Source organism: Acipenser ruthenus, chromosome 3, assembly GCF_902713425.1.
Source record: "Acipenser ruthenus chromosome 3, fAciRut3.2 maternal haplotype, whole genome shotgun sequence".
Classification (NCBI taxonomy): Eukaryota; Metazoa; Chordata; class Actinopteri; order Acipenseriformes; family Acipenseridae; genus Acipenser; species Acipenser ruthenus.
In genome coordinates, this window is record NC_081191.1 from 15085063 (window position 1) to 15100837 (window position 15775).

Here is a 15775-nt window from a genome sequence, read left to right on the forward strand (position 1 = left end):
TTATTATTATTATTATTATTATTATTATTTATTAGGAGATGCCCTTATCCAAGGCGACATACAATTGTTACAAAATATCACAGTACAAAGTATATTATAAAATATCACATTATTTATAATATGGGGTGGGGGTGGGTTATTAATCCTATGTGTGGCAGCAGTGTGGAGTAGTGGTTAGGGCTCTGGGCTCTTGAGCGGAGGGTCATGGGTTCAATCCCCGTGGAGGACACTGCTGCTGTACCCTTGAGCAAGGTACTTTACCCAGATTGCTCCAGTAAAAACCCAGCTGTATAAATGGGTAATTGTATGTAAAAATAATGTGTAAAAAATAAGGTAATTGAATGTAAAAAAAAAAAAAATAATAATAATGTGATATCTTGTAACAATTGTAAGTTGCCCTGGATAAGGGCGTCTGCTAAGAAATAAATAATAATATGTACGACTTGTCTTTGAGGTGTAAATTATTAGTTTAAATAAAAAATTGTTCACAAAACAAAGAAAAAAAATGTAACCTATAATTAAGAAAAACATTAACATTTAAGTAATCCATAATTACTGAAATAATGTGTTTTTTAATATATAAACATTGAACATAATTATCAGGAAAAACACATTGGCAAAGCACTAGCAGTAAACAAGTTAACATGTTTTGAAAGCAGGTAAAACATTTTAAGTTGCTAAAAGGCATTGAGCAATATATCTTCCTACCTCCTGTTTGTCTTTTATAAGTTATTTATTTGAATCACTGGCAGATAGAAGGAAATAAAAAGTGTGGGTGGGGTTAAACAAGATGCTAACAGAAACAGAAAGATGAATGCAGGATTGTAAACCTTGTTGGTTTTGGTTTACCATATCAGACGTTGAACTTTGGACCAAGGAGCGGTGTAATACTAAATGCTAAGCCAATTCAATGCTTTATGATCATTAAAAGATTAGTAACAAACCAATAAAAAAAAAACTCATGCATACATTACCAATAAAGACATTGAAAGACCTGTATTACCTAAAAGATAAGGGGAGACCTTGTGGATGCCCATAAAAGGGATGGGCTATAAGTAAAGAGGGGTGAGGGATGGGGGGGGGGGGGCACATTAACTTTTAGGCATTAATTACTGGCTATTTCAAACAATTGAAAACCATACCCCATGCCTGCATGACTCTCCTGGAACACATTTGTAATAGCTCTGTATCCTGCCCGAAGCCCTAAAGGGAGAGTTAGGCATGTCTCTCTAATGCAATGCTGCAGACCACAGTGATGACGGATCTGTGATTAGCAAAACTGCCTCCTGTAGATTGCAGACAGATGTTACCTAATACTTGTTTTTGGAGAGCATATGAGCACAATTTTTCCAACAGAGTGTAACTGGCAATGGCCAGACATGAGTGCTCCACAGGGTTCAGCGTTATCTGCAATAGCAGTGACATCACAAACATAACCTGTTATATGAGGTGTGGCGTAGTGGTTAGGGCTCTGGACTCTTGACCGGAGGGTTGTGGGTTCAATCCCTGGTATGGGACACTGCTGCTGTACCCTTGAGCAAGGTACTTTACCTAAATTGCTCCAGTAAAAACCCAACTGTATAAATGGGTAATTGTATGTAAAAATAATGTGATATCTTGTAACAATTGTAAGTCGCCCTGGATAAGGGCGTCTGCTAAGAAATAAATAATAATAATAATAATAATAATATGAACAAATTACAGTTGGCCTCAGCAAAGGCCATGGTAAGGACACAAAGAAACATTGCATATACACAAGTATTGACACCCTCTTTTGATTGAATTCCAATGTGATTACCCTGCATTAGCACACATTATAAATGATGGTTTTAATTAAATGTTTTAACACTGGGGTGGAAATGTCCAGGTTCTTGGTCCATAGTCAGACAGACAATCTTCAGTGATTGGACAGGTAAAACTATTCAGTTGAGAGTAGCGGCAACAGACTGCTTAATCCAAAGGAGGTTTTATCAACGAATTGGTGTCAGTACTTGCTGTATAATGAAAATAAAAACTTCACAAAAGGTAGTATTGTTCGTTTTTATTCGCATAAAGATAGTGTGCAAGCATGAGGTCCTGCCATTATATTTCCCTTATTTCTTCTCTTTTTGTAAGGGCAAAGGTGTTTTTTTGTGGATAAAAAAGGCTGTTTTTGATAAAACTTTGTTGTCTGTTGTCAAATTTAAATAAATAGAGCATCTGTCTTGATACAAATTACACTTTCTAAAGAACTATACAATAGTCATTTATGTGCACAGTTTCATTTGGCAAAACATTTTGACACAAGGAACCAAAGGGGTCTTGGAGGTTTCATACTAATGATCCATGAACACTGTGGCCATTTCCTTAATAAGTAAGCAGGCATGCTTTTGAACTTCACCGTAATTCAGGGAAGCAAAACAAAAATCTAACATATTTTACATTTAAAAAAAAAAGAAAATCATATAGAGGCATTACGCCTTTAAGTAAGTGTATTAACAGGCATATTGTTTGAACAGCAAGTCTGATAGGTACAACAGATGACAATGAGCATCATTGTTCTCTTTCTGATACAGCTAACGGCTGCTTATCGTTGGAGAGAAGGCACTCATAACTCTTTGAAGTGAAGCCAGGTCAAACAATGTCCAAAAAGCTACTCAGAAATTGTTTTGTAATATGCAGCAGGATGGTCAGGTGTTTGGGGTTCAATAGTTATTCCACACACCATTGTTTTAACTTGAAATGCCTTAGGACCAATACGTACTTTAATATGTATGTTGTTAACGATGCTGTTGGGGAAAGTGCACATTTAGTTTTATTGGGCCACGGAGCAATATCTAGATTTTTTAATTGACACAAAATACAGACGTCTAATTCTTACAACCAACACAAAAGGTCTACCTTCTTTAACCAATGCATTACTTGTGCCAGCACACATCACATCCAGAGCATTCCCTTTTATATATTTAGCATTACATGCATAGGAAACTGAACAGGTGCCTCTGCTGCAAGTTTGTTTTTGTTTTTTTTTAAGACTTTTGCTCTCTCACCACCAAAAGTGAAAATACTAAGGACAGGATCTTCAAAGTGTTTAATCCAGTCTGCAGTTTTGTGAAATGAGAACAAACCTTAAAAGCTAGAACTAAAATACATATTACTTACTGTAGGTTACAGCATATTATAGCATTTGAGAAAGAATATCTGATACCATGCTAGGTTAAAGCCTTGCTTTGAAATAGTCTGTTACGCTTGCACTTTCTCGGTTATCTCACACCAGCAGTGTCTTTGTGGTCAAAGCATGCCAGTCATTATGGGATTACTCGTTAATGGCAAGAAAGAAGGTGTCAAAGGGGTGGAGAGAATTTCACTCTATAGGTAGATTGTCTAGGGAATGCAGACAACCTGAAAGTAGCATGCTCAAGGAGAGCTTTAGTTATCTAAGATGGTACCAGATATAAAACTTCTTTCAAAACTGCATGTGAGACCTACATAGCCAAATGGAGTTCACAAGTGGTGAGATATTTGAAATGATTTAAGTATCTCAAATTGTTATTTAATTTTCTCCTTTTCAAAAAGTAATTTACAGGATCAAAATATGTATTATTTATAATAACTTTATTTAAAGTGTGTTAAAAACTTGGTTTGAAAACCAAACCATTTTGCTTTGTATATTTTTGTCCTAATGGAGTTTAATAGAAGAGGAATATAACCCACTGATGGCCACTACAAAACTCTTGTGCCAAAAAAAACCTCTTCCTTCGTTCTGGGCCTTTATCCAAAGATGTCATCTGTGCATTTAAGACATTTTGTACCAGGATTTAAAAATCAAACAACTCAAGCAAGGCCGAACGCAGAATAGTTACATCTCTTTGGTTGTCTTGTTACTTCCCTGTCTATTTTAAATTCTGAAATACTTAAATTAAGGAAATATTAAAATAAACTAAAATTCAATGACAAACGTATCGACTAGAAGTCTTTTTAAATTTGTCATGACATTGACAAAGACTTGTAGTAGTAAAGTTTGTTATTGAATTTTGCTTTCTTTTAGTATTTTTTAATTCAGCACTTTTGAGTGTTTAATAATTAATCATGGGATAAATGTACCTGTATATAATACATTTTCAGAGAGAACAGAAATGCATATATGTTTAAAACTATATAACTATATTATAATGATTTGTTCAAGAACAAACAACTGGACCATTTAGAATCCCGAAAATAAAAGGGTATCAAAGGGTTAATAAGACTACACCATTCAGTTTGGAGACAATCTCCATCTATAATGACAAGCAGCTCTCTGTTGGGACCTCCGTACCTGACATGAACCTCAGTCCTGCTTTAAAGGGTCTACAAAGTAGGATGTGGACATGCAGTGCATTCTGCAGTCTAATTCTGATTCCAGTTTTGTAATGTGGACACCTGGCTGAAATAAAATTAACTTCGGATGCAGAGAGATTAGGTGACACCATTAGCAAAATTAAATTACTCAGTGACACTTTTTTTATTTCCATATAAAAAAGATGTATTTAAAATATACATCATATTCATATTCCATTCCTACCCAATGACATTTAGAAAATGTATTTAAACATTGAAAAATGCATCACACCATTATTGAATAAATACAATGTTGGCGTGTTTACAATTCTGACTTTTTTACTGCATTTTTTAACACAATATAAACAGTGTACTTCTGTAAGGCAAATCATTGGCATAAATAGTTGTGTGTGAGTTCAGGGACACTAAAAATGGCACATGTGGGGCCTGGCTGTGCCCCTGAGATCTGAACATTCCAGAAACTTGTTTTGATTCTGTTCTACGCAATGTGCTGTATAGCAAAAACATTTTCCATGTGCTGTACATTTGCACACAGACAAATATCTTTATTTATAAGGGATCCCACAATGCCCTTAACATAATTTTGAGTTATTTTTAGATTTATAATGAAACTGCCTCCTTATACCATATTAGAAACATACTAAAACTGGGAAATTGGACTTTTACTCAAATAAAACGTATGTTTAGAAAAATAGTATTAAATTACAAATATACGTTTTTATTACAAAAATAGTTAATGATGACACAGGTTATGTTGTGTATATTATATATATATATATATATATATATATATATATATATATATATATATATATATAATACATTATCATCCTTATTTGTTTAAGGTTGTAATACTTACATTTTTAAAGCACTTTGACAATATTGACTCATACAATTAGGTCAAGGACACAGAAGCAATTTGTAATGGCAACACTGGGATTTTGATCATAATTTCAACTGGTCATTTTCCATAAGTCCCCTGCATATATCTTCCTTTTTCCTTATAGTCTTTATTTTCTGAAAACTTCACACCCACAAATACTTTCAAAAAATAATCCTGTCAAGTGGACAATTTATTGGCTAAACACACATTGAAGTTGAGAACCAAATTACTGAAAAAAAAAAGTTGGCTGCCTAAAAAAAATATCTTCTTGAAATTGCTTATGTGTCCTTGGTCTGAGCCTTAGTGAACTGCAAACTTACTGATAAATCCCTGTCACACAATGCTGATGATGAAGTAAGATGTGTTGCATGCTTACAGGTTTGCTTGAACTCTGCTTTTGATGTTTCTTAAATGCAACCGTGTTAAATCTTTTTTTCATAGTTCCAAACCAATCTTTGGATAAACGGGCTATAGAACGGGCCACCCCAGAATTTCAAAAGGTTACATCAGTATCATTACTTTGCAGAACGTACAGCCAATGTGCTCATAGAGCGATCTCTCTATTTATACAGACTGAAATCATTTCAGTGCCTTTAATAGTTTTTGAAAAACAACAGACCACAGTTTCTGGCTGTATTATTATATAGTGCAATCTAATATAGACTGACACTTTTTTTTCAGATAATGTCTTTTAGGAAAACAGTCTCCTGCTTATTCCACAGGCAAGTCAACGTTCTCATAGCACTGAGAGGTCGTGACAAGACTTGGACTTCAGTCGGTATGCCATGTTCTTATTGTTCTTGGCCACTATTTTGTCCAGAAAACGTTTGGCCTTCTTGGGAAGACTTTCTCTCCTTTTGTAATGCGCCATCCTTTTCTCATTCACCTCCTTGCTGTCTCTCCTGAGCCGAACCTGACGTACGATTCCTTCAAACATCTCCTGCACGTTGTGGTGGACAGCGGCTGACGTCTCGATGAATTTACAGTCAAACACCACAGCGCAAGCTCTGCCCTCTGCACAAAGATTCAATAGAATGATCAGCACTGAAAACAAGCATTTCCACACAAGGAACCAAAGGGTTCTGAAAGGTATTCATGTAGCATTAACATAGGATTGAAGTTCACTGTACACCATCATGCTAGTGATCCATGAACACTGTGGCCATTTCCTTAATAAATAAATTTAAAAAAATCCCCAGCCTATGGAGGTTCATTTGACTGAAAGCTTTTCAATTTAACCATTTTTATAACTAAGGACACCAACTCTTTGTACTTAAATTGTTTAGGTATATCTATTAAACATGTAAAGGAACTGCAGTGCAGTGTCAGATCAGTTCCCTTAATCTATTGCTGTGATATAAAATTAGATAATAACCCTTATAATAGCAAAGTGTAATAAAGCACAGTGAAAACATTGTAAAGCACAGAGAGGTATGGTAAAACATATTAAAAAAATATGGCAACTATGGTAAATGCATAGTATAACCATAAGAAAAATAAGGTAAAAGTGCAAAACTGTTGTGCTTTTATAAGGGAATTAACTGCATTAGGGCCTGGGTGGAGGTTTAATTGGGTCCATTAAATAAATAAGAACATGCTTGGAACAAAGCCTTGGACTGACCTATAAAGTAGGAATTGGGTTATTTCCAAATACAGAGGTCTTAATAGAGAGCTGCTGGTCCTTATAGGTCAGCAGTGCTCTGGCCCTCGAGATCCATTCCAGTCCAGGTCTTTATTCCAGGCAGGTCCTAAATTAGTTCACTGAACCTGCTAAGGGTCAATCAACTAATTTAGGACTTGACTGGAATAAAAATACAGACTGGACTGGATCTCGAGTGACAGATTTGTGCGCCACTGTTATCGATTGGATAACAAAACTGAATCCAAAGCCATTCCAATCGCTAATTAATAACCTTTCAATACTTCACAATACTACTATCTGTGTTACCAGTAAACATGAGCTACTCTGTATCGGTTATGCACTTTAATTGTACTGTAGTTTAGTGAATGGCCAGACAATACAATAAAGAAACAGTAAAACACATGTTCTTGCTTTTTTAGAAATATTTGGTATTTTGTGTCTTACCTGTCACTGAAACTTGTCTGCGTCTGACCAGGTCACTTTTGTTGCCTACCAAGATGATCGGGATGTCTTCTGATTGCCTCGTTCTTCTCAGCCGTATTCGGAGCTCTGAAGCCTTCTCAAAGCTGGCTCTGTCTGTTATTGAGTAGACAATGAGGTACGCATCCCCAGCTTGCATACAGTGCTCTTGGGTCCAGCTGCCTTCATCCTACAAACAAATATTTAGAAACCAGTTAGTTATTTAGTTAGTTATTTGTATGAAGTTGTTTATTCTTCAGGCACTGGAACTGGCTGCTTTCACAGATATTATTTCTAGTGAAACCCCATATCCCCTGGTTATTCTCAGATGACATTAATCTAGATCCTAGAACACTAGAAGCTCTTTCCATCCCATACTTTAATATCAAGGTTCCATTAACTATTGCCTGGTTGGTAGAAGGCTCTTGACTGCTCAATTTGACAATCAAGTATGTGGTTGAAAGAAGGTCCTGGAATGAAATGGACTAAAGGAGTACCATTGTCTTAGAATATAATCTTGCTGGCTTGAATATATCATTTTCTGGGCTGTTCAAACTGTTAGCAAAATAATTTAGTCAGTCAGTCTGACCCTAGTCCTATGATGGTAGCTCTGACCATAAAAAATAGAATAGAATAGAATTTCTATCTTGCTAAAAGAAAGGACACTGTCTAAATATCTTCTTCTTTTTAGGGTTTTTGTTCAATAAAATGGTGATTTATCAATGAGGGTAGTTAAGTGAAGGTTAGTGCTAAATAATGACTACCTGATTATTTTACTTATTTATTTATTTTATTTATATAGTGCCTTTCATACCATGGTATCTCAATGCGCTTTACAGACAGTATGTATCATGAACAAAAAACAAGAACAGTATAATCACACAATTAACAAACTACAATGATATTAATAATAACAATAAATAGCAAATATCTAGATAAGACTTTTTTTTAAACACAGGAAATAAGTAAAAAAATAAATAAATAAGAATAACAAATAAAATACAACAACTTTATATCTAGATTAGGTTAAAAAAGCTGATCTATAAAAATGAGTAATGTTGATTTAAAAATGCTGACTGAAGCAGCATCTCTAATAGAGGAAGGCAAAGAGTTCCACAGCTTGGGAGCATTAAAACAAAACACACTTTCTCCTCTCCTTTTCAGTTTTACCATTGGGAGGCACAAGAGTCCAGCGTTAGCTGACCTTAAAGTGTGCAGAGGTTTATATGGGGACAGAATCTCTCTTAGCTACTCTGGTGCTAAGGCATTTAGTGCTTTATATGTTAATAGTAAGATTTTAAAATCAATTCTAAAATGTATTGGAAACCAGTGCAGTGAGGCCAGCACAGGAGTTATATGAGCCAGTTTTTTTTTCGTTCTAGTCAGAACCCTCGCTGCTGCATTTTGAACAAGCTGTAAACGTGATGAGACGTGATGTGGAAGTCCAGCAAATAAAGCATTGCAATAATCAAGTCTTACTGAAACTAAAGCATGAATTAGTTTCTCAGCATCAGCCAAAGAAAGAAAAAACCTCATTTTAGCAATCTTACGTAGGTGATAAAAAGACACTTCTATAATTTTTCGAATATGTGCCTCAAAACTCAAACCAGAATCAAATATAACCCCCAAGTTTCTTACATTAGCCCATGTGTCCAATAAAATAATGGTTGCCCTTTCACCATCCACTACCAATGTTCGCTCGTATGTGTCATCTAAAAAGAGAAAAGAAATATACTCAGTTTAAACATTGTTTAACAAAATATATGTGAGCATTTCTTTATTGCCATTAAACTAAAATAATTCCAATTTTGCTTATATTTTATGCTGAATAAACTTTCATAAAATTTAATTACCAGTAACGTTTGCTGATGCAGCATTATAAAATGAGTTTTATAACAATACATGTGCTACTCTTATAACTGCGCTTTAGCTAAACAATACATTTTTTCGTAGCTTTCGTTGTTCTGATTATGAGAAGTAGAAGGAGAGGAAGCAAATTACCTCCAAGCAGGTCGCAATTACTACCCATGCTATCCCGTGCACCTGCAAAAATGCCAGAGAGTGCCGATTTCCCAACACCATTCTCTCCAATCACGACCACTCTGGAGAAGCTGCATTCTGACTCGGTTGAGACTGTAGAATCAGATGAATCTGAGGACCATCTTCCCCTGTAGGACTGGCCGGAGTTCATGCACGACTTGGAGCGCACGATATGTGATGGTGGAGCGTTTTTGGTCAAGACGTGCTTCCCATCTGTGGAAATGCTCCAGCGATGTTGCTGCGGTTGTAAATCACAGCTGCTGCGTCGCATTGTTACATGCAGGGTCATATCGCTTTCTGCTGGACAAAACAATGTCATAGTTGATCAATTATACACACATTAATATATATATATATATCTATATATATATATATATATATATATATATATATATATATATATATATATATATATATATATATATATATAGTTAAGATTACAATTAGATTCAAACCACTGGACTGGAAATGCAATAATTTCCCATTTCATCCTTACAAAAAAGCTGCATTGCACAGTGGCTGGATACATTTTTTTAACATTGCTGCAAAATGAGTTACCAATAGTTTAAAAGCATTAGACTACTGCATTGTATTGCATTAAATATTACAAAGCCCGAATGTATGCATTGAATACATAAATTAACCTCCATTTACAAGCACAATGCACATCACACGACATAATCTAATATAAAAGTTTAGATTGTATTAAAATGTGTTTGTCAAACTTCCATTATTACGTGAAATAATAAAGTTTCCTTAAGTAAAGGTGATGTCTAACACTTTAAAGAACAGAGTGCTTACTTTAGTATTTTAAATTACTTGCAAAAATAAATAAATAAAAAATAAGTCCAGCTCTATGATCCCACGGCTTATTTCTGTCTGAAGTATTCGTGATCTGGGCACTGGCTTTTTTCCGCTGTAAATCCTGCCTGGTTCTCTGGTAGTCTCGCTAATGCGCTTTAGGCTCCTCTGTTTTTTTTAAAGCTGGGCTGAAACTGAAGAAGGCTTTTCCTTGACGTCACCATTCATTCTCCTGTCAAACAGACCCGCCTAAAGCAAAAATAAAATAAAGTGGAGCGCCTGTAATACGGCTTGGTATAGGGAATTCGAAACAGGACCAGTCCATAAATCCTCAAATAAGCGGGAGAATAAACACAAAAGCAGTACGAGTACTAGGTGTGTTGGAACATTTATTTTACTGTAGAGAATATGCAGAGACGTGCTGTAGCCAAGTTTACTGTAGAACTTTTAAACACCGAGCGTAAGTTAATGCAAATTGGACTGAGTATTCTTAAGCCCCGGCAATGCGACTTGCTTTACCTCTATCACTTATACTATTGTTATTGATTAGTATGTTTTAAATGTTTGATTACCCTAGTGACGACAAGGGGACAAACACTCGCTCTCCATAAGGGCCTCTCGGTCTTTAAGGTGATAAATGCTTTGGGTACTGACTATAGCACTATTATAGTCTGATCGTTTTTACGTCACATATTTATTAAGATAAATCTATTGTTTTAACTTGACCCATATTGTATCTGATTTACCTTTTTTTGTAACGTGTTCCTTTTTGTATGTATGCCATCTTTATAGAGCTGATATTTTTTTCTTACTTGTAAGTTTTTTCTAATGGGAAGTGTGTTTTCTGAATAAATTTGATAGAAAATATATCAGTTTCCATTTTTATGCTGTGGATTTTTGTGCTTTAACATGACAATGCTTTGCCATACTCATATGCAGTGTTGGGGAAGTTACTTTTAAATGTAATCTGTTAGTTACAAGTTACTTGAACAAAATTGTAACCAGTTACAGTAACTTTTTACTTTGAAAAACAATTATTGTACACATTTTACAGAGTATTTTTTTCGGTTTGGTCAGGCTGCAGCTTGAAATATTCTTTGAAGATCCAGCTATTGAACTTACTTTTTCCCTCGTCTGCCATTTTTTAGCAAGATGATATAAAATAAATAAATAAAAAATAAATAAATAACGTGTTAACTTTTGACTGGCACCGTTGACGCGCTTCCTGATTTCCATATTATTATTATTATTATATTATTATTATATTTTATTTTTTTTACATAAAATGTAATGCGTTACCACACTTAGGGGCTGGTGTAAGGATAGGCACAGTGCAAACAATTGCAGATGCAAAATTCTAATTGCCTAGCGGCCAGGCAATTATTTTGCAATGCGCCCTATGTAAGCTTAAGAGCAATGCAAATTACTCAACATATTTATTTCTTAGCAGACATGCACAAATAATGATCCGCAATCATGACAATGAGGGTCGCAATGATGCATCGGGGTATTTAGCGGCGGCAGTCAGCCCAGAGGTGAGGTGAGTTAGGAGTACGGAGAGCAGTAGGCGCTGTATGAGATTTATGGAGCATGACAATCCAACCAAACCAAAAAATATGTCACAGGAAGGGCAGAAGAGTCCTCTTGGTGCACGGAAAAGAAAAGTTTTCTGAGGAGGAGCTGAGAGTCCTTAAGGCTAAGGTAAGGAAGCATGAAATTGAGGTATGGAAAAGTCATCCTGAGGCCAATGACAGGTCTCTGAAGGTGTGTGTTTTTATACAGCTCTTAATTACTTGCTTCTACAATGGTTTACACCTTGTGAGAGGAGGTGCAAAGTTTTTGGAAGGTCAGCAATTGCCCAAGTGCAAGGCACAATCCTTACATCTCATTATTATTATGTGTTTATTTAACAGACGCCTTTATCCAAGACAACTTACAGAGACTAGGGTGTGTGAACTATGCATCAGCTGAAGAGTCACTTACAACTACGTCTCACCCGAAAGACGGAGCAGTGTCTGTGAAGCCTGTGAAAAGTATTGGGAGATGGTATGATTGGGACCTAAAGGACACAGTTCGTGTGGGAGAAGTGAGACAACAAGCAGTGCAAGGGTTGAAGAGCATAGACAGCAGCGCTTTACCGGGCAAACTAAAACTCTGGTGCTTTCAGTTTGGTCTACTGCCAAGACATCTGTGGCCACTCACTATTATTATTATTTGTTTATTTAGCAGACGCCTTTATCCAAGGCGACTTACATAGACTGGGGTGTGTGAACTATGCATCACTTGCAGAGTCACTTACAATTACATCTCACCCGAAAGACGGAGCACAAGGAGGTTAAGTGACTTGCTCAGGGTCACACAATGAGTCGCTGGCTGAGGGGGGATTTGAACCAGGGACCTACTGGTTACAAGCCCTTTTCTTTAACCACTGGAACACACAGCCTCCATTAGAATGTTCACGCCCGCTTAGTATTCCAGATGTCCGCCCAATTCCATGCTCTTCATTTGAATATCATTTAAATGGATTAAAGATGGCAAAGTGCTAATTTGATAGCGGGTGCAGAACGTCAGGTGAAAAACATTCTTTACATACGCCGCATTTTTAGTGACCGCTAAAGTCCCACTTTACTCCAGCTAAAAATGATTTTTTGGCAGCACTATGGATGTTTTGCAGCCACAAATAGCTTTGCACGTATCCTTACATCGACCCCTTAGTTACTGAAAAAATTGGAACACTACATAATATGATAATGGTAATGGTAAATGGCAGAATTTGCTTCTGTTACCCTGTTGAAAAAGGTGGCCTTACTCATCAAAGGTTTGATTGTAGTGGCTATATTATCAATTTGTTTAACGTAGGAGATGATCATTTCATTGCCACCGTTAGAAAAACAAAAGTAAAACACAAATCAACAAACCAGACACTAAAAAGGAATCCACTGTGCCTCCTGCTACATACAGTAGAGACATTATTTCAAGTGAAATACCCCGTTACTGGGCATAGCTGTTATGTCCTGCTGTATATAAATGATTGCTAGAGTAGGCTTTGCACATCTAGGTAAAAACAAGAGCATACGTATCATTAAAACTATGTTTCTACTTGTGTTTCGATTTCAAGGGAAATCGTTTTTTGGAAATTTGTGCTAAACTGTTTTGAAAGTGTATCACAAGAGAGCCTACTGGTGCTAAATTATAAAACCCTGCCCTAATCAAGCCTTCCTCCCCCCACTCTTCAATGAGTTTTATGTGTTTTGTGTTACAGTCCAGACCCAATGAGAAACTATCATCATCTATGGTTGCTAAGGAATATTTTTATACTTTGATGGCTGCCAGGTCCAGTAGAGATAACATCAGGCTTGTATATATATATATATATATATATAGTAGGTTATATTCAAAATAAAAACATGTATTGTAAAAGGTGGTTCTAGTGTTAATGAAATGATGTTCCACAAACACACACAAATATAAATTCTAAGTAGTAAAACTTGTAGAAATTATATTTAATATAATTGTGTGTGTGTGTGTACGTGCCGTGTGTGTGTGTGTGTGTGTGTGTGTGTGTGTGTGTGTGTGTGTGTGTGTGTTGGAAAGGTAACCAGACAAACCAGTAGCTAATGCGCGGCGTAATTCAGAATGTGCACAACAACACGTGAATTCATTTCTCTTGTTAAATGTTTTTATCTTCATGGCAACGCATGAAGCTCTCCTCACGATACTCAGAGTCGTTCTTTTCCTACTCAAGTAAGCAGACACTGACATTTAAATATCCCCTCCCCTAAATCACTATGAATTGAGTAATCTGCATTGGTGTGGCCAATTGTTTTTCCTAAATCAGAACTGCATAGGAACGCATTTCCTGAAAAGTGAGGCAAACTGCCATGACTTGTGCATGTAAACGCTGCCAATTATGTCATATGTCCCAGTGTTTTTACTACATTATATATTTTCAAAAATGAAATAAATCTGATGTTTTCACAAGCTAAATTTAAATTTGTTTTCCATGGCTTAATGGTTAGTTATTTTAAAACTAGCCAGGGGTAACTTCAGGGTAAGCAAGAATCTTTTGGATTGTCTACCACCAATTAAACAGCTTTTCTTAAATACGATTGAATCAGAAAAGTTATATCTATTAAAAGAACCTCTAATACTCTATGTATTAAGGGATAGATAGTTCAGTTAAGGTTATTTTAGATCAGGTCTAATGCGTAACTTAGTGCAGTAGTAACAGTGCCCTGATTACTATACCAGAGCTTAAGAAACAGGATACAATTCAAATATTGTTTGACATTTGGATTTGATTTAATATACATTCAGCTGTGTTTAAATGTGTTTGAGTGACCATATAGCATAGTTTATTCTTTTTTTGTTGTTGACATCATTAAGTATAATAGAAGTACAACATAAGAAATTTATCAGAGATTTAAATGCAAAGTTTGGTGTTACCAGATAGCTCCAATTTGGCAAGATGATATTACCAACTCAGGAACAGGGAATCCAAAAATACCAATCTATGGAAAATACTATACAGAGATACCAAAGAGTGAAAAAGAATGGATGGTTAAGGTAAGTAAACTGGGTTAAGATGGAGGGGAGCGGTGCTGGGCCGCCAGCATCACTGTCAAACCTGAAGGTGTTGTGGGCTAGTCGGCGAAACACCGGACGGGAGGTGCCCCACCCAGCACATTCAAGACAGTTGCTATGCTGAGGTGCTAGGGAGGCCGTACTTTGGTTGATCCCTGGAACCAACATCACAGCCATTGTGTGTGCTGATGTGCCAGGGAGGTCGTGAAAAGGCTGATCCCTGGAGCCAGCATTACACTGCAGCCATCAACACCAGGAATATGAAATCCACATTGCCTGGTAGAGGAAAACCTTAACACCGCCCGAAAGCAAATCCACATTACCTGGTGGAGGAAAACCCGAACACGGCCTGTAACGGGGGAGATCTGTGCTGACTCTTCTGGTGCATTCATAGTGCTGCAGGAAGAGGGCAGCAGCCTTGCAATATCCGCCGGTCAGTCATGGCAGTGACACAGAGAGGTGGGAGAGAGGGTGTGTGGGCTTTCCCTCTCTCTGAATGTCTGAGAGGCAGGCATTGGGGCGATTGCTGGCCCTATAAAATAACGTTCTGGTGTTCCCTTAGCTCTGCCCCTGTGAGACGAAACAAGGATCGAGAACGGCCGGAAAAAGAAAAAAAAAAAAGAAACCCAATGAGAAATATATATAATATATATATATATATATATATATATATATATATATATATATATATATATATATATTGATAGCGGGGAAACCTTGGGCTGACCCCATAAGTGTATAGGAAGCAGACTGAGGGAGCGGTAAAGTGCAGGATGGGGACCCGGGCCGTGCGGGTAGCGATGGTCAGGGTAACGCTGCCGAGTACAGTACCTTTTCTTTGTAGTTTTTGATTACTGTGTTTTATTTTCTCTTTTTGATTTCACCTTTTATTATTATTATTTTAGAGCACCTGTGAGTGCGTCAGCGGGTCTGTTTACCTGTGGGTATTTCTGTGGTCCTGTCTACTATCGCTGGTATTCAGGCCACAGACAACAGCGCCCTCTGCGGGCTAAACTAAAGCACTTGAAAAAGGAAAAAAAAAAGAAAAA

The 15775-nt window shown here is 36.6% G+C and overlaps 1 protein-coding gene across 2 annotated transcripts; it reads right to left on the bottom strand.

Moving 5' to 3' along the window:
- Positions 1-5143: 5143 nt before the first annotated feature.
- Positions 5144-10323, bottom strand: gem (GTP binding protein overexpressed in skeletal muscle). 2 transcript variants are annotated; one of them, XM_059012600.1, is made up of 5 exons: positions 10143-10323; positions 9303-9641; positions 8940-9013; positions 7287-7491; positions 5144-6214 (listed from the first exon to the last, which is right to left on the bottom strand). In XM_059012600.1, the coding sequence occupies exons 2-5, from the start codon at positions 9628-9630 to the stop codon at positions 5937-5939; spliced, it is 885 nt and encodes a 294-aa protein (XP_058868583.1). In that variant the 5' UTR covers positions 9631-9641; positions 10143-10323; the 3' UTR covers positions 5144-5936. The 2 variants fall into 2 exon arrangements, with proteins under 2 accessions (XP_058868583.1, XP_058868582.1); XM_059012599.1 differs by having other exon boundaries at positions 9303-9638; positions 10143-10322.
- Positions 10324-15775: the final 5452 nt, after the last annotated feature.